This window comes from Mixophyes fleayi, chromosome 4 (genome assembly GCF_038048845.1).
Source record: "Mixophyes fleayi isolate aMixFle1 chromosome 4, aMixFle1.hap1, whole genome shotgun sequence".
NCBI classification, from domain to species: Eukaryota; Metazoa; Chordata; class Amphibia; order Anura; family Limnodynastidae; genus Mixophyes; species Mixophyes fleayi.
In genome coordinates, this window is record NC_134405.1 from 321,192,798 (window position 1) to 321,212,211 (window position 19,414).

Sequence of the window (19,414 nt, forward strand, 5' to 3'; positions counted from 1 at the left end):
GCACGGAGTGCTGGGTCTTTTTCATAGTGACTTTAATGGTAATGTCATCACTTAAACAATACTGGTAGTTCTACATGTATATAGAATATATGTGAGAAACCAGTTAACTGCAATGCATTAATGAGAGCTTTACATGGGCTTGGGAAATAATCACTTTGATCATAGTAAAACCTAACGTTTGGCCAACGTAAGTTGGATTCGTAGATAATTTATGTTCAGCAAGTACTGAATATGGATGGAAAGAAATATGATGTCGGAGACTACTAAGAGCATCCATACAGGCTGTCCTGGGCAAAATACTTTCTACAGTTTAAAGTACCGTAGAAACTTTCTACAAAAGCAAAAGAAAAAGGGAGCAGAATTAATTTCAAGTTGTAAAATGAACATAAGATCCAGAATGTTCTACTAAACAAGAGCTTAGCCTCATTCTTTTGTTCCATAACCTGCATTATTCGCAGTGTACAGTACTGGTTCCCCTAATCATAAGCAGAGAAAAAGGGTGAGTCCACCGAGACACCCGTTTCAATTCACAGTGAATTTAAAGATGGAGAACTACTGATGTTTTTGTTCTCTCTTAAAACTCATCTTTTCATTAAAACCTAAGACAATTATTGTGTAAATACAAATATTCTATGGTAGAGTAGAACAAAATTCCCATAACTATTAAAAAAAAATATCTAAGAGTGGTATCACACGGACACCTCTCATGTAGTCTTGTGCCAATTTTTTTATATATTTTTTTTTGCTTACTGGAACTGTTAAAGTGCAGCACTTTTAATACTTATAATTTATAATGAGCGCTTAAAAATCTGTGTGTGACTAGATCTGCTGAAACATGCCTCATTGAGAGAGCAAGTTAGACTTATGTCCAAGACGGTGCAGTTAGCGGGTACTATCCTCTCTATTTTCCTCATAGAAATTTATTATTTAAATTTGGAGCAATCAGATTTTGAGTTTTAAATGTGGAGTAAAAAACTCCTGTATAACTCTACCTTACAAGATACAGAGAATTGCACCAGAACCCCTTTCAGAATGACCCATCCGCTGATTGATTAGCTTTTCTGACTTAATTACTTTTCTGAAGATACGGAACACTGTAGTTGGCAACTGTAATAATAACCCCTGCTGTTAATGCATGCAACCTTTGAGAGTCCTGATTTAAAGCATCATAATGTATCTTTAACACTGTTCCTTTGGCAGATGGCGCTATATTTGCTATGAATCAATATGTTCCTATCGTTAACGCTATAGAAATGAATGTACAAGCAGCTCAAATATTTATGACAGAAAATGCAAATAAACGTAAAATGAAAAATAATCAATATCATTGATGTATAAATAAATGACCAATATACGTATACACAAAAATACCTTGACTTAATTGATTTATCCAAAAACATGCTAAAAAAAAAAATATCTCCAATAAAATGGCAGAAACGATTTTTTTTTTTTTTTTAAGACACGGCTAACCCACCATAACAAGCAAAAGGTGCAAATTTAAAATAAAACAGTAAAATATTTTCTAAAAAATAAAACTAAAAAGAAAATCTATGTATATTTCACAGGATAAATATTACAATATGATGTATGGCTGGTTTTTGTGATTTTTATGATGGTGTCCATTGATTTAAGTACACTGTATCAGCAATAATGTACCTTTTAATACCCTCCTAGGCTTACAACAGAAAATATTAACTTGACTGTGTGACCTGTGTGTTCCACTATAATAATTTTTGAATAATAAGAAAGAAAACAAAAAAAAAACCTAAATAAATATTCTGTGCTACCACAGCAAAAATGTTGCAAAGCAATCTATAAAAATAATTTGAAAGAAAAGCAAGAGAAATGTCAATTTACAATACTTTTTAAGAATATCTAGTATAAATACATCATTTTACAAAACTCAACCACAAGGTACATTTAAAATGTCCTGCATGAACTTTAAGAGGATGATTATTTTGGTTCAGAAAATAATAATAATGGTATTATTATTATTTTTTTTTTTCATTTTAGCATATGGGAAAAGCTTCCAAATGAATAACTTCAGCTGTAAGTATGGTATATGCCTTAGTTTACAGAAAAGGGCTATCAGATTAATATGCAAAGGTTGTGTACATTTATTTTTCAAATAGACTTTATTGTCAAAGACATACTCATTCCCTCATAGCAGCAGATATGCTTGCGTCAGAGTTTCCATTTCGAGACTGAAAATCTGAACTCAGGCATGGTCCCAATTTTTTTTTCTTAAATTTTTTTCTTAAAACTTAAAGTAAACTGGTTTTCGTTCTCTTTTTTTTTTAGGCTTTTACTGCCGTGCCCATCAAAGAAATCATATCATCAAAATAAGCAGCGAAAAAACATTTCAGTTTACTGGATTGTGGTTTTCTCTTGGTTTTAATCAAGTTATTTTATCTTTAGAACCTCAGCATATTTCACTGAAAAGGCATCAACTTGTCATCATCGGGAGCATGGCTGCAATGGGGGGGGGGGTTGACTTTTTTGGCACCTTTGCAAACACTCACGAACCCTGGTTGGTGCTGCTGCACATGTTGGGAGGAGCTAACCATAAAGTAGGTGGAGCTATCAAAACAGCCAATGGGATTAGCGTTAAAGTGAACAGCGCGAATGTCAAGTTGGGCTGGAAAATATTTCTGGGCCTTCCCTAAGGTCCAGTTTTTAGTCTACTGGAAGATAAAGCCATGCAGGCAAATGATGAACCATATATCATGCCTCCTTTTCTTAGACAAGAATATTCTGGGTTACAAAGGAATGCTAGAATTTTTCATACAATAAGAGTAGATTCCCCTTTAACTGCCCATTTAAATGAAAAGAAACCATTAACTGGCAAATAAATAGGCCAAGTATTTCTTAATGGAGTTAGTCAGATTTCATGGACAGTTGTAGGACTATTCAACCAGGCCTTCAAACGTCACTGTCCAATCAGTGGAATTAACGTATAACTAACCAGCTAAAAATCCCCACACAATGGTATCAGTGGTCTATATTCCATTAGTTGTTACTGCAATTAGGGATATATTTATCATCCCTTCTAAAAAGGAAAAGTGGAGTTGTTGCCCATAGCAACCAATCAGATTCCAGCTATCATTTATATAGTACATGCTAGAAAATGATAGCTGGAATCTGATTGGTGGCTATGGGTACCAACTCCATTTTTGCTTTTTAGAAGGTTTGTTAATCTACCCCTTAGCCACTGACTGCTAAGGGTTTGGTAATTGCTTGGGTAGGATTTTATAGATGACCTTCATTGGCAGCTAAAGTATCCTGTAGCCAAAATTTGAATATTATTATTTAATTAGTGTTGGCTTGTTATGTAGTTTGTTTTCTATATACATTGAACTCGTCATATATATTGCACTGAAGTCGTAAAATTCATATGGGCCACAAATAATTTGCCAAGCAATTACCAATGGCTGCAATCCAGTCATATCTTGATTTGCCTGTTCGAAGCCGTTTACAGAGTCACGTGACTGGAAATTCCTCATAATACAGTGATTATCTCAACGGCTGAGATAGTATACAATGGATTTGAGCACACCACATTTTTCCTTATACAAATATATTTGTCCTTATTTTCCTCCAGGCTTTCACATCAGGATATGGCTCAGTCCATGCTGATGGGCTCTTACAAATACAAGCCATGTCGCTACACTAGTGCTCAACCAGGATGAATAGCAGAATATCAATATTTCTTCTCATTTCTTTGTTATTTTTGTGAAGCAGCAAATAAAAGTAAGTAATGCCCGCACCAGAGACCAGACTATGGGCATTGTGAAAAGCAGCATTCAAATTAGAGGTATGTGCTGAAGTGTTTAGCAGGAATGTCCTTTGAAATGTTGTACATGGTTTAGTAAATGTGGTATAACAATGGCAAATACTATGTGACAGGATAATGTTCAGTTATTTGTCTATTTATCTGGTAACATGATAAAGCAATAATCCATACAAGCTGTTTTGCACGCTCAGTGATGTCACTGGTTCCTAGAGAATGGACAAGCTGCATTCTCTTCAGGTATAGCGGTTTAGACCACAAAATGGCAGTTGTGTCACTGAATGGACAGGCGGCATTCTCATCAGCACTAGTTCAGTCTACAAAATGGCTGCCTCAGTTGTGTCACTGAATGGACAGGCAGCATTCTCATCAGCACTAGTTCAGCATACAAAATGGCTGCCTCACTTGGGTCACTGAATGGATAGAAGGCATTCTCATCAGCACTAGTTCAGTCTACAAAATGGCTGCCTCAGTTTGTCACTGAATGGACAGGCGGCATTCTCATCAGCACTAGTTCAGCATACAAAATGGCTGCCTCACTTGTGTCACTGAATGGATAGGAGGCATTCTCATCAGCACTAGTTCAGCATACAAAATGGCTGCCTCAGTTGTGTCACTGAATGGATAGGCAGCATTCTCATCAGCACTAGTCCAGCCTATAAAATGGCTGCTTTGACCGTGTATAGGAGACCTTACACACAGCTCTCCAATATAAAACTTTCCTCAGACAAAAGCCAAAAAACTTATCATGTCTTCATATGGTACATTAGCGCCGCATATCGTGGATCGCTACTAACGGAAACGTATTTTCAACATCGCCAACATCGGAGATAGAGATCTATCCAAATATGCTATCACTGTCTGGTTTCATAAACGTGAGACCCGCTTCTTAAGTCCTTCTGGAATTCTAACTTTCACTGTTCTCTCATGCACATAAACATTATTATGACAAATGGTATCCACTGTAATACTAATGCCTCTGGTGAGAATATAAATATGTAAAACAAATGGAACTCTAAAATAAGGAGAACAATAATACAAATGGATTGTTGCTTTAACATGAGTGGAAAGAACTTTCAAAATCTGAATCCAATGTTTGAGTATAAGAATAATTCAAAACTGTCATTGCACCATTATATCGTGAAAAGTAATATTGACATATATGTAAACCTAATAGGCTAGCTGAAGGTAACTTGGCTACCATACAATAACACAGTTCATCAACCATCACCCCTGATGCGTATATTAAACCTACTTACTGCAGGCGCATCCCTTAAAGATCACACAGAATTTTGTTGTATTGGTTAAAAGAAAATCTGTGTAAAATGAACACACAAAAAAAAAAAAAAAAGGAAAAGGTTTAAAAACACATAAATGAATACACTAGTCCTAATCATAGTCAGTAACAAAAACATTTCCAATAAGGTACAAAAAGGTTGCAGTCAATTCCATGCAAACTGGCCCGAATCGCTAATTTTTGCAGCAACGGGCTGGTTTTCAATGGCTTTCGTTAAGTCTTTCATTTTGTAGTGTTCTCGACCTTTTTATTTCTTTCTTTCTAAATTGTTTCAAAATGTTCCAGAAGCATAAGCATATCTGTCATGTATTGGTAAAAGTCTTATATTAGTATGCAAAGCTCTTTTTTCTTTTGAGTCGTTCAAGAAGAGTGTTAGAGCCGACCTGTGAAGGAAATGGGTCTGCGTACTTCCTTTTCTTCTTTGGCAAATTAATAGCAGATGCAGTATGTAAAAAATGTAAGTCAGTTGCGACATTATCGAATTAGATTGAAGGTGGGACGGCGGTTCTGTAACGATCATTTGGATTCCATAGTTCTTGACGCTCGTTGTGGCCAAGTGCGGCGGCACAAATGTCCTGCTAGAGAGGTCTATGCGTCATATTTTTTACCAGTCCTGTGTATCTGCTGAAACAGAGTCATGGAGAAGGCCATCCCAAGTATCTAGAAATAAAAGACAAACAACTTTATTCAACATTCTATACAGCAGACAGAAAATACCCATCGATAAATACGTTCAGATTTCTTTACATATAATTGCCATTTGCAGTGGTTCTTGGTCATTTCCAAGTCACAGTACATCTGTTTACCTAGCTACATATTTCCCAAGGTTATGAAATATATATGCCCGTCAAATGTACTCTAATTTCCCAAACTCTTGTAATTATTTTAATCCAAAGGTGGTTGGCTAAAGACCTTGGTGAAACTATTTTAAGTACTGACAAAAGGACAAACACTTGTCCCTTGGCTCCAACACCGAAATTCAATCTCTTAATACACAAGAAAACATTCTTTGTTGGGCCACAAACGGGAAACTAGATCTCTCCTTAGAGAAATGTACACACTGGATTTAAATAAATGACAGCAGTCCCAAGTATCTGTCTTTAAAAATAGAATGATAACAAATCTCCTGTAAGTTATGGTTTTTGCTGTAGTAGAAATTACTTGTGCAGTATAATGCAGAACACAATGAGCTGTCATTAGAGATGAGACTTTAGTCTATCCCACCAGTCACTAACTCTTTGTCTTCTTGTTAATACCCAGTTTTGTTTTATGACTGTGTTCAGTGGAGGAACTACATGAGCGGCTGCTTTGGGGACGGGTGCAAATTTAAGCAGTTGTCTTTCTCTTGATAACTTGTTTTTCAAAAATGAGCTTCGTTTTTATCCCTAGAGATCTTAAAAAATAATGGAAAATTCCAAGAGGTCTCCCGTTTTGTCAGCACTTACAGACTCAGTGTAACCTGGATCTAATAGTAGTTGAGAAGTTGGTTTACACTATTAATTCTTCCTGCTGAGTCTTCTTCCCAGATTCCCTAATCTTCTGTTTGTCCTGGTGACATCACAGGACTGTCAACCAGTAATGCGGGAGATCAAACTATGCACATCACTGGCACATAACTTGGAGACGGTCATTCCCTCTTTTGGTTGTAGCATAAGAGACAACCACTGATCATTACTAATAGCCAATTATTAAATTGCACCGATAGTCATTTAAACACACTGGTAGGTTCTCTGGCTTCTGACAAAATAGACCCTAGTGTTTGTGCATGTAGAAGGGATTTTAGACTAAGCGCCAGTAGGGCAGGATTATATATCCTCTGTACAGTGCTGTGTAATATGATCTGCACTATATAAATGATAACATGTCAATCACAACGGGCAAAATTTGCTGAAACCAATTAAACTGATTTTAACACATTAACTCGTACACAAAAACAGTGAGCTTAACTGACTACACAGATTAAGACGGTAAAGATGCGAAAAGAAGATTTTGATTGTGTGTTGAAATTTTAGATCGCCGGGGGGATTAAGATCATTTCCTTCTCATAAATGGTGATTGCTAGGAATGCTGACAGTGCACTTGTGTAGTTAGCCAGCAAACCCTGCCATGATGAAATACAGCCAAGTCTGTAGATAATTAGTAAGTACCTGAAAATCTATCCTATAAAATGCAGAAAATATCTGCACTGTAAATTCTAGTAAAAAATACTGCAAATATTCTTATCCTTGTACGTTATCCTCTAAAACACTGTTTTCAACTTCAAAATTCAGCCTAATTTTCTCTTAAAGGGGGTTTCTACCTTTAGATAAGTTAAATATATTAACTTGTACATAGCCTCCTGCATTTTATTAAATATGTATTTTACCAAATACATTACTTTCTCTTTCTATGCTTTTTACTATTGTATTTTTATTATTATTATTAATTTTAATTTATAGGGTGCCACTAGGTGTCCGTAGTGCCGTACAGGGACAAACGAAATTACAATACGAGGAGAGACAGCACATAAGCACAGTAACCCAGTGAGCTCAAAGCACAGCTAGAGGGGGAGGTCCGCATAAGACGGAGCCCAAGAGGGAGGGCAGGTATGACAGGGAGACCCCCAGAGGGGAGAGGAGGGAGCGAGAGGGGACGGAGGGAAGAGGGTCCTCGAGGAGGAGGGCTAGGTAGCTGGAGAGCAGAGTTAAAAGTGGTGAAGAGACAGGAGGAGAGATGACCCTGCTCAAAGGAGCGTACAATCTAAGGGGTGGGTTAGACAGACAGAGAGACACGGGGGAGAGAGGGAGAGAAGGAGGAACGGAGGATAAGGATAAGGGGAATGAAGGGGATGAGGCAGAAGAAAAGGTAGGAAGTTAAGTGGGAGACTGGAAGGCTTTAAGAAAAAGGTGGGTTTTTAAAGCCCATTTGAAACTGGACAGATTAGGGGAAGTTCTGATGGAGGGAGGGAGCTTGTTTATCATAAGACCAAGGAGTTGACCTGGAATAGAATCAGTGAGGGCAGAAATAGACACAATGGGCATCTCGGCTCTCACCGGCGAGTTACTCATACGCTGAGAGGACTTAGCGTATGGTGATATACGTCATCATGGCCCTGCTAACTTCCCTAGGAAAGTGGCCGGGCCATAACCTGATTTGCGTGAACATTGTGCAGTGGGTACGAGCCACGATGACACGAATCACGTCACCACGCCATGAATGATGCAGCAGGGGCATGCTGCAAGGGGAACCTGGGTAATTTCAGAGAAAACAGAGATGACAGAAACACCTCTCATCCCAACTCCAATGATCTTTTATAAAAAATGTGCCAATTAAATAACTATTTAAAACACGTGTTGTCTTTTACGTGCAACAACCTCAGTGAGTCTTTGAGGCTATGAAACGAGAGCTTCCTTCATTAGGCGTACAGCAAGAGCCTTTCCCATAGCGCTGTGCGTGTGTCACAGCAGGAAGGTGATCTAAAGTCTACCATGGCTCTCTTCAAAGAGCGCCACAGTTCTATCTTTAGAAAATGTATCTGTGGAAATATTCATCATGGTAAAGGTTAAACGAGGAATATATTACCCCACTTCCCGCTGCAGACACACAACACAGCACCTTACGCCTCAGACACATTTCACACCAAAGATATTCGGTGTTAAATAAAACTTAACTGAGCTTAGAATACAATAAACAAAAAAGCGATCTCCTTTAGGCTAATGGAACATGTTCTTGCTCCATTGAGGTGAATTTAAACAAAGTTAAGCAACACTATTATGCATAGCGGTGCTGTAAATGCAATCGACCAAACATTAATGGCATATACTCCCATATAAATATCTCTGCAATATATTGCGATTAAACAGGCTGAACATTCAAACGCTATGTTGCAAAATACAGTCCTTTGCGATCCATAGTGCACTTTAGATTCACTATGGTGAATTATTGTGTCCAGTGTGATAGACGGTGCAATGCTTTTGTTTGTATAAACAGAATCTAGTTCTGTATTTCACACAAGCAGTTCCACTCATTTTAGGATTCTGGGGTTTATGCTCAATCTGAGTTTTCATTGGATTTGCCATAAAAGGACCTTAAGAGTAGTTACACTTCAGAGAACAATAATTCTGTGCAGAGACCTATTTAAATGATGACAGAATAATATGTCTTCTGAAGGTCTAAGGTAGAAACTTTCTACAAGTGAGTATAGAGGGAGACTTTTTTTTATATTGGATGCAGAATAATTATATGGCGCACCAGTGCTGTTGTTTTAAAAGACCAATAAACCTAAAATAAAATAAAAAAAAGTCGTCTTGTATAAGACTTTTATAAAATATATGTAAGTTTCAGAAATGTGAGATAAAGCAGTTATAGCTTGGAGAAGATTTTATTGTACTTCTACTATGGACTTCCTGGGGGACATTTACTAAACTGCGGGTTTGAAAAAGTGGAGATGTTGCCTATAGCAACCAATCAGATTCTAGTTGTCATTGTGTAGAGTGTACTAAATGAAGGAGAACTAGAATCTGATTGGTTGCTATAGGCAACATCTCCACATTTTCAAACCAGCAGTTTAGTAAATATACCCCCCTGTCTTTACGGACCACTAAATGATCATCTCTCTACCTCCTTCCACCACTAAGATGAGCTTCATCAAGATTGGTCAATTGTATCAGGGAAGCCATGCTTAGCTGGTCAGCTGTACGAGTAATGATGGGGAGCGGGACACTGCAGGACAAATCAGATTCAGACCTGCTGCGTTATAACGGGGAGACGAGTGAAGAGATAATGGCCCATTTGAGATGCTTTTTCAATATGCCAATGAAGGGATAATGTGGCAGCCTTAATATACCTGTGGTTCAGCTCATAGTTCATTCACAATACAGCTAGATTCATAAGAAGTACATTGATATATTGCAATGACAAATGCTTTGCAGCAGGATAAAACGACATACCTGCATAATGAGTATACACATCCCAATTGTACCAAGAACGTGCTTGTTGTCATCAAACCACATTTTCACTTTCTCGTAACAGCCCTTAAGATAAAACCAAAAAGTTGCTTAGTAACAAACATGAGAGGAGACATTTTCCCACAAGCACTTGCAAATAAACAGATATAAAAAAAAATACTCAAAAATCGCCGTTTGTAAATAAATATTTTTTTCCAGTTGAGTTTGGAGAATAGAAAAATCATATTTACTTGTTGTACTTTCTATTTATGTATACTTTAGAAAACAGCAAACTGTCCTTGTACTATATGAATTATACTGCTTTAGTAGGATCTGTGTTGTCAATGGGGCGATTATGTGGGTCAGGTGGGGTGGGGGCCAATGCATGTTCACAGTGTATTTTGCACGCACATTTCAGTAAGTAGGAGCTCTGTAACAGGGATCACTGCTCCCTGAATTTTTTTCGGGCAGTTTTCAAGACAGCCACCCGGGCAACACTCTGCTAATGGGCCCTGAGCTGGGAAACACAGATAGACGGCACAAGTCATACTCACTGTCCTCCATACTAAGCCAGTAGAGTTATGTCCGCAGTCCTGGGAATTCTCCATACAGCATCGATCGGGAACAGTGTTTTCTCCAAGCACTGGATACCAATCAGTGTAATCTGTCACCCCACAGCAGTGCATCTATATTAAACAGAAATATATATATCCACATCATATTCACTCTTTATACGTCACCATTCTACGCTATAATAGGATTGCAGTGACATCCTTGTCAGTAATTAGATGGTAAGCTCTTCTGCCAATGACCTCTCTTACTGTATTCAAATATTGACATAGCTGTCTCTTCCAATTTGTCAGTGATAATTTGGGGTATGAGGAACATGATGAAAATGCAAGGGAAATATATACTTAAGGGAAGGTTCATTCCCTACATTTTAACTATTAAGTAAAATATGTAAGCACTGTTTATTTTCCAGAATGCCTCACTTTCAATATAATGCCCCTTTACGATTATCTTTGGAGGTGGAGTAAATATTTCTTGTATCATTTATATATATACACATATATATACAAGTTAACCCGTGCATGATACTCATGCATTCTAGTCAAATCAAGCTACTTAAGGTGTTAAAAAGGTTCTTGTCATGCATGTGGGCCTAGCCCAGGCCTCCTCAGGGGAAGAGCGTTACTTCCCGACGCAAGCGCCCTTTTTTAACTTGGTTTTGTCCACATGTCACCACCTCATCATTCTTCTCCATCACCTCATCCTTCATTTTCATCGCCACATCTATCCAGATGTCTATCCAGACACAGGGATCTCTCTCAGCGGTCCTGAGTATCACACTCCTCTCACTCTGTCACCCCCGGCAACCACCAACCACTCCCCACTGTCACCCCCGGCAACCACCAACCACTCCCAACTGTCACTTCTCCTTCAAGAAATATATTGGTCAGTGTATAACTCTGGCCAGCAGGTGGCGCTGCAGTTTTTTTTTTTTTTCACACACGCCACTAGGCATTTATATAGTAGATATATATATATATATATATATATATATATACACACACACACACACACACACACAGATAAGGCCACACCCCTGATCCATCCAGACCACACCCCTTTATAGTAATGACAGTCCCCTTTTCCAATAGGCTGCGCCCCTTTTAAGTACTTAGAATCGTGCCAATTGGGCAGAATGCTATACAGATGTAAGGCATTAGTTGTAATATACCAGTAACAATTACATATATTTATAAATGTGGAATTATATTTTTCACATTAAATCAAGTTGTGTTTCTAGTTTTGCTGTTCCTTTATATAGGCACCAGACATCCCTCCGTGTTTTGCGTAGAACTGCGCGTAAATCTTATTTTCAATCAATGCATTGTGTTTTTACATTACACTACGTGGGGCAATATACAATACACATATGATGATAAAGGAACCTACTTCAGCCTGAATAATGTTCCAAGCGTTCTTCAGTCCAACATTATTTTCTGTATTGTAAAGCAATAAACCGTCTTTCAAATCCTGCTTTGCATTCTCGTTGACCTGAGAGAGAAAAACAAACAAACTGGGAAATGAAAACATGGAAAATCATTGTTTATTCATTTTAATCCCTGACAGCGAGAACACTGTTTCCTTTTTTTTTAAGTTGGTTCTTAAAGAAGAATCATTGTAAACTAAAAATAGTCAGCTACGGGCAACAGGCCGGTCGTGGACTGCAAATGGCCCTCAAGCGGCTCGTCTGTGGCCCTTCTAATTTGGGGAAAACTGTATATATCATGGCCTTATCTGTGTGGAGTTTGTATGTTCTCCCCGTGTTTGCGTGGGTTTCCTCCCACACTCCAAAAACATACTGGTAGGTTAATTGGCCGCTATAAAAAAAAAAATTGACCCTAGTCTGTCTGTCTTTCTGTGTGTGTGTGTATGTTAGGGAATTGAGACTGTAAGCTCCAATGGGGCAGGGACTGATGTGAGTGAGTTCTCTGTACAGCACTGTGGAATCAGTGGCGCTATATAAATAAATAGTGATGATGATGTATATACTGGTTTATCTCATTCTAATCAATTGGAATGGTGCTGACTTTTCAGTTATTTCCTTATTTACCTCCAACAAGCTATAGCTTGCAGATTTCCCAAAATCTATTGGCAGCACAGTGGCTCAGTGGTTAGCGCTTCTGCCTCTCAGCACTGGGGTCATGAGTTCAATTCCCAACCATGGCCTTATCTGTGTGGAGTTTGTATGTTCTCCCTGTGTTTGCGTGGGTTTCCTCCGGGTGCTCCGGTTTCCTCCTACACTCCAAAAACATACTGATAGGCCAATTGGCTACTAACAAATTGACCCTAGTCTGTCTGTGTGTATGTTAGGGAATTGAGACTGTAAGCTCCAATGGGGCAGGGACTGATGTGAGTGAGTTCTCTGTACAGCGCTGCGGAATAAGTGGCGCTATATAAATTAATGGTGATGATGATGATGACTCCGTAGTTAGTGTTCTTGATTTATCAAACCTTATGAAAAGGAAAAGTGGAGTGTTGAGCGTAACCAATCAGATTCTAGCTATCATTTTCTAGACTGTCCTAAATAAATGATAGCGAGAATCTGATTGGTTGCTATGCTCCACACCTCCACTTTTCCTTTTTAGGTTTAACAATTCTACCGCAAAGTGATAACAAAGGGTGAAAGGAAACCTGGAAGGTCTCGGAATCATTGGTGTGAAACCTCTCTGTGAATTATTATAGTGTGAAGAGCAGGTCTAGCTCTTATTGACCTTCAATTTTTCATGATGTGTGAAGAACATAATTCATTTTGAACTGTAAGTATATTTACTGAAAGACGGTAAACATACATACCACAGATCTAGTGTCACCGTCTACCTATATTAATGCCCTGCTTCCCACCTCTCTGCAAGTTTGTAAGATGCTCAAATTGGAGATTTATAATAGTACAAAAAAAACCTTCAAAGCCATGCATGAGTCACTATCCCTGCACACCAGGATTTACATCCCATAACAGTGGGTAAGGTCACAGAAATAAAGTAAACTTTCAAATGGTGATTTATAGAGGGGGGGGGGGGGGTGTCCTGATTTATTGGTCTAATTATGACTTACAGAAGCATTTAATTGTGGGTCAGTGAACTCCCCTAGCTGATGGTATGAACCAATGAAAAAAAAACCCTTATAAATCCAATACTTTGCGGAGTCCACTGTACACATAAATACGACCAAGTTTATAAGACTTGGGGAAAAGGAGATGCAGGGACTGACTGACCTTTAAACAACTTCAAAGTCTAATATATGAGCTGTGACTGAGCATACTTTCAAGGATGGGTTTTTAAAATAACTGGTAGTTTAAAAGAGGGCAGCAGTTCATCTAAAATTGTATGTAAGCTACATTTCTTCCTCACTAATGCTTTCAATTGCAGCGTAGTCCAAGGAGTGTTTCTCAATTAATGTGCAGTGGAGCGTGCTTAATACAAGGTCTGTCAACCAAACAGCTCCTTAGGAAAAACCAATTGTGCACTGCTCTCAACTTATGGATCACAAACATCTGGCTGTTAGGAACTGTTTTTTATTTTTTAATATTATATTTTATTGTTTAGAATCCTTTCTACGAAGTAAATTTGCAAATAGGGATCTTAATGGAGGAGTAATTTATAATATAGTGATAGGGATAAATTACATCTTACCTAGATTATCATATTTGACAGACTTTGACTATAGTTTCCAGGGATAACTTGCTGCTATACAGTAAGCACATTACATGTGGTACAGTCTAGCACAGTGGTCAGGGAACAGGGGTAAATTACCCCAAATGGGGTAAAAATGAAATTCCTTGGGGTAATGCTGCCGATTCACATGCTGTCAGTTGGATTGTAGACCCCTTTAAATGTGAAATTGCTGTTGTACCAGAAGAGCCTCAAGGGTTGGCAGAGGCACTTCTTGTGCTTTGATGCAATAATGAAGCTCGTATTACATTTGAAAACAAAGCAGATCTGTCATATTTTGGGATGACAACAGCTGCAAAGGCATCAAAATTGCACACGAGGAGGCAGTCAAAAAAATTGCTGCCTTTTACAACAACCTACCTTGGCGAACAAGGATTTTCCACTCTAATGAACACAAAAACAAAGCAGAGAAATCGATTGGACGCTGAAGACTGTATCCAAATTGCTCCGACATGAAAATGCCCCAATATTGATGCTCTCGTATCAAAAATGAAGCAACATCATTTCTCCAAAACCTGAAGTTTTAAAGTTGAAGCTTTCAAAGAAATTTTGAATAGATTCAATAAAATGTTGAATTCCAATAATTAATAATATATGATTTCTTTCCTTTCAAATCAAGGGGTAACGTCGGCGTATCTAAACATATTTGGGGGTAAAAGGTAAAAAAGTTCCCTGACCCCTGGTCTAGGAAGACCATAATGGAACGCAACTCCCATCATGCCTCAGTGATGTCACTAGCTTATAATGCCGCTGCTATAAATTGGCTGCCTCCGCAGAGTGTATGTGTCTGACACACTTTAGGGAAGACATATACCTTATTTCCACAAAGAAAATATATAACTACATTTAGCTGTAGCATGTAAAGTATAATAGTGCTGCCCTGCCAGTGGTTAGTACAGGAACATTTAACATTGTCTATGCAATGTGTGAGGCGGAAATGCTTCTACAACAGGGAAGCTCAGCCCAGGAGAAGGTTACTGTTCAGTGTTCTAATTTAGAAGTTTGGTAACAGCATAAAGATTCTTATTTATTTTTAATTAATGCAGCATTTCCACCTTTTCAGTCAATTTTCACTGGTCTGCTGCTTTCCCTTCTGTGGCCCCCAGACCTACATGGTGAAACCGTTTATCCCAGGTCTGCTCCATTTCTATAGTATAGGATTGCGCCAATATTTTTTACTTGCCACTTTAAAATGGCTGCAGAGCAGGAGGACCAATAAGAAGCTTCAATTTTCCTGATTGTGGCTGTTAATTGGTCAACGTTGTCACCCCCCTACAGCTTGGGGCTGCGAGACAAATGACGGAGCCCCAGGGAAGATAGCTGCATGGAGCACCCCGTGGATATCTAGTTATGGGGTTCATAGGCAAACCTAGTGCCTGGAAAACCCCCCTCGAAGCCTGGGGGACTGTATAATCGAGATGGCTGGACCCTGCTCCCGCTTCACACGGCTCTGCTTAAAAAGGAATAGCTGAGTGCACCTAACAGTAGTGCACGCAGCATTACCCATGTGTATTATGGGGATAGGAAGAGTTGGAGAACAGCCAAACACTGTCTAAAATTATAGCCACGCCCCCATGCATGCTGGCCATGCCCACTTGCGGCGTGGTGTGGAAACCCCCCTCTACAAGTCCTATCTTTGCCCCTGGGGCTGGATCATGTTTTTCACCCTGCCTGGTAGGTTCAGGAGCATAAACTCCACGGAACACACGTTAGTTGCAGGTTACTGGCAAACGTCCTATGAAATAATATCCATCAGTTCCTTGTGCTTTGAGATGCTGAACTGTATTTGCAGCAGTAAACTTTGATATCCCTGTAGATTTAATGGAGTTTTAATTGGTCTAAATGGGACCCATTACTCCTTCCGTCATTACAAACTCTACTTTTACTTGGAATTGCTGCAATAACTTTGAAGTCTTTCTACAGCATCATTAAGTCCCTCAAATCCTGTTAGAGCTGTGCCAATTGCCTCTCCAAATAAGACATCACTATAAACAGCCTTCCACTTTGATATGCAAATGTGTCTGTACACAAATGCAGAAAAGCTGGTAATGATAAGAAAGGCGTTTGTTAAGTCAGTAATACTCCTTTCTTCCCGAGAAGGATCTTAACAGCAATATGACATGATGATGAAAATAAGTGATTGTGTTTTTGGCGGTTACTTTAGTTGTTATTCACCTATCACCTACATTACATTTGGGTATATCTAGTGTTAAATCTAAAGTTTTAATTATGATAATAAGATAAAAAATACATATAATTGAGCGATTAATAATCAGGATAATGACAAAATACATTATTCCTAAAGAAACAAATTACAGGACTTGGGTAATTTTAATTTTGCACAGTGTAATATAAATCACGTTTGGATGTTTAAATCCCTTTAAATATGGGGTAAATCTGACATTTAGTGGCAGTGAAGACCAGATAGAGGTTGTGTTTTATATTAATGGGATTTCGGTACCACATCCCCGTAAAAGACATTATCTACCTTCAGACGCTTTCCCTCTCTGACTTCATAATGGGATTTTCCTGCACTATAGTTTATTTTCGTTGGCCAAAGATTTGCAGACAACTGTCCCTATTTTCCCCATTTTTCAGTACTGCTCAACTACACAATAACATTTTTATATCACTGTATATAAATTTATCTCCTGGGACTTATAAATTGATATTTATTTCAAAGCAGCATTTAAGCTGCAATAAGTGATAACATTGAGGCTACCTGACATGAAGGGGATTGCCGTGCTTCAAGGTCCCCCCAAGACAGTATCATGTGCTATGTCCTCAGCGCTGTGATTGGGAACAGGGGGTCTGATTGGATGGGGACCAAAATGTCCATCTAGTTATGCTTTCAGTCTCACTTCCTACCCCTTCAGTCCGAAGCAGCAGCGACTCACACAGACATGCAGGACGGACGGGCAGCAGTGAACGACACATGCCTCCCAAATTGCCCTCGAATTTGGACTGTCCTGCTTAAATCAAGGCCAGTTGGGAGGTACAGAATACGACACAGATCAGAGATACTCTGTGTACAGTTTTATGTTGGAAGACGACAGCTATTTACCTTGTGTGGGGTAGGCGTTAGTGATGCCGGAAGAGTTCTAGGGTTACATTTATCAAGCTGAGAGTTTTCTGGCATGTTTGAAAAGTGGAGATGTTGCCCGTAGCAACCAATCAGATTCTAGCTATCATTTTGTAGAATGTACTAAATAAATGAGAGCTAGAATCTGATTGGTTTTTCAAACCCGCCGGAAAACTCTCAGCTTGCTACATTTACCCCCTAGTCTCTAAGGCAGAAGGACCACACAGCCAAATCATGCACAATTTGGGCACTGAAAGCCCTGTATATGGCCATCTAAACAAGCTAAATCCTACCTGATAGTAGAAAGGTACTGGTAAAAAAGAAAAAGCATGCAATAAAAGTGACTGGAGGGTATATATAAACCAATAAGATAAAGTTGTCTGCAAATGGGAATCCCCTTTAAAGAAAAATAAACAATATTTATTTAGCAGGATATTTATATGAACTAAATCTCCCTCTGCTTTGGAGTGTATACAGGGAAGATGTCCGAGTGGCTGTTTCTCTTCATGGGGTTTAATGTTGGATGAAGACACTGTTCCACCTTCATGCGTTTTGTACAATGGCTGCACAGGATTGATAGACTGTCTAATGCTAGACATGACCAGCAGCCATTAATCAGCTTTATGAAATGTCCAGAACGGTTTCAAACTATGTAACAGCAGCATAAGTAAAACCACTTACATTTTATAGACTGGTTTAATCCTCCCAATAGCTATTTAAAATGCTAATGTGCAACCAATATACTGAAAAATGCAGAGTGTTACCAGGCTGAATAAAGTGTTCTCATTTCATAAAATACAATTAACTAAAACATGTTCCAGTAACAGCTGTTTATTATTTTCAACTTGTTTGAAATCAATAGGAACAAAACTATGTATGTTTTAATGAACACGTTATTTGAGACCAATCTGAGGGAATTAAACATCTGGGTCTGTATAGAATAAAGTGAGTGTGTCCCAACTCTGCTTCACCAGGAGGGAGGAGGGGGTTACTTAAAATGAATATTGTACGAAATTACACATTTTTAAATCTCTACATATTTTGAACAGCTTATTTTTGGTGAGTAATCAATACCACTTTAAGGGGAATAAAAACTGGAAGTCTCATAACTATTTTGGTTTATCTATTCATTGAATGCATGTTTTATCCTGTAAAAGACTGATTCAAATTTTTGGGTAACATAAGCACTGGTCTTTCATCTCAAAGTCACAGGAGGATGTAGTCATGTAAATGCAGCCGACTGATTCACTAAGCACCAGTGGTAGATTCTACATCAGTGAGACATTAGTACACTCTGGGGACATTAAGGAAAACTGTTGGAGTTGCCAACCAATCAGTTTCTAGCTGTCATTTTACTAGTAGGCATTAGCAAATAAAAGCACACTTTTGATTGGTTCCTGCGAGCAACACCACTTCTGTCATACATGGACCATTATGTTTTTCTACCAAGTAAAACCGCGTTTGAAATTGATGGAGAAAATGTAGCATTCAGAACTTATTGTATGGTCTAAGTACATAGTCCACACATGGGGGTATATTTACTAAACTGCGGGTTTGAAAGAGTAGAGATGTTGCCTATAGCAACCAATCAGATTCTAGCTGTCATTTTGTAGAATGTACTAAATAAATGATAACTAGAATCTGATTGGTTGCTATAGGCAACATCTCCACTTGCAGTTTAGTAAATATACCCTATAGTGATTTGTGGGTAAAGAGAACATGTCAGTTTTGAGATGATTTGTTGTAAACACAGAGCCCATTGCACTATGTAAGAGTGAAAATAAATTTATATGTTCCCTCTGATTCAATTAAGCCTGATATTATTATGGAACTTCGCCAGTAATTGAATCTCCCCCACAGAGTACAAATACCTAGGACGTTGGCCTGGGAGTCAGTATAGAGCAATATATGAACAACTTCCATGCTCGCTACTGAGCAAAGCAGGTAGGGAGAAACTCAGGATTTGTTATACTTATTAGTATACTAGGCAATAGGAAAACAACAAAACCATCACAAACCTGTCAGGTTCTATTTAAAACAAAAAAAGCTATTGGTTTCAAATCATTTGTTTTAATGAAATCC

General features: G+C 38.5%; 1 protein-coding gene across 2 annotated transcripts in view; it reads right to left on the reverse strand.

Annotated features, from left to right (window-relative positions):
• Positions 1-2,116: 2,116 nt before the first annotated feature.
• Positions 2,117-19,414, reverse strand: part of TSPAN9 (tetraspanin 9) — a 283,711-nt gene continuing 266,413 nt past the window's right edge. For both annotated transcript variants that reach the window (XM_075210193.1, XM_075210192.1), the window contains 4 exons: positions 11,972-12,073; positions 10,567-10,698; positions 10,016-10,099; positions 2,117-5,747 (listed from right to left, as the gene is read on the reverse strand). In XM_075210193.1, coding sequence (XP_075066294.1) covers positions 5,676-5,747; positions 10,016-10,099; positions 10,567-10,698; positions 11,972-12,073 — 390 coding nt within the window. In that variant the 3' untranslated portion in view covers positions 2,117-5,675. The remainder of the gene's footprint in view (positions 5,748-10,015; positions 10,100-10,566; positions 10,699-11,971; positions 12,074-19,414) is intronic.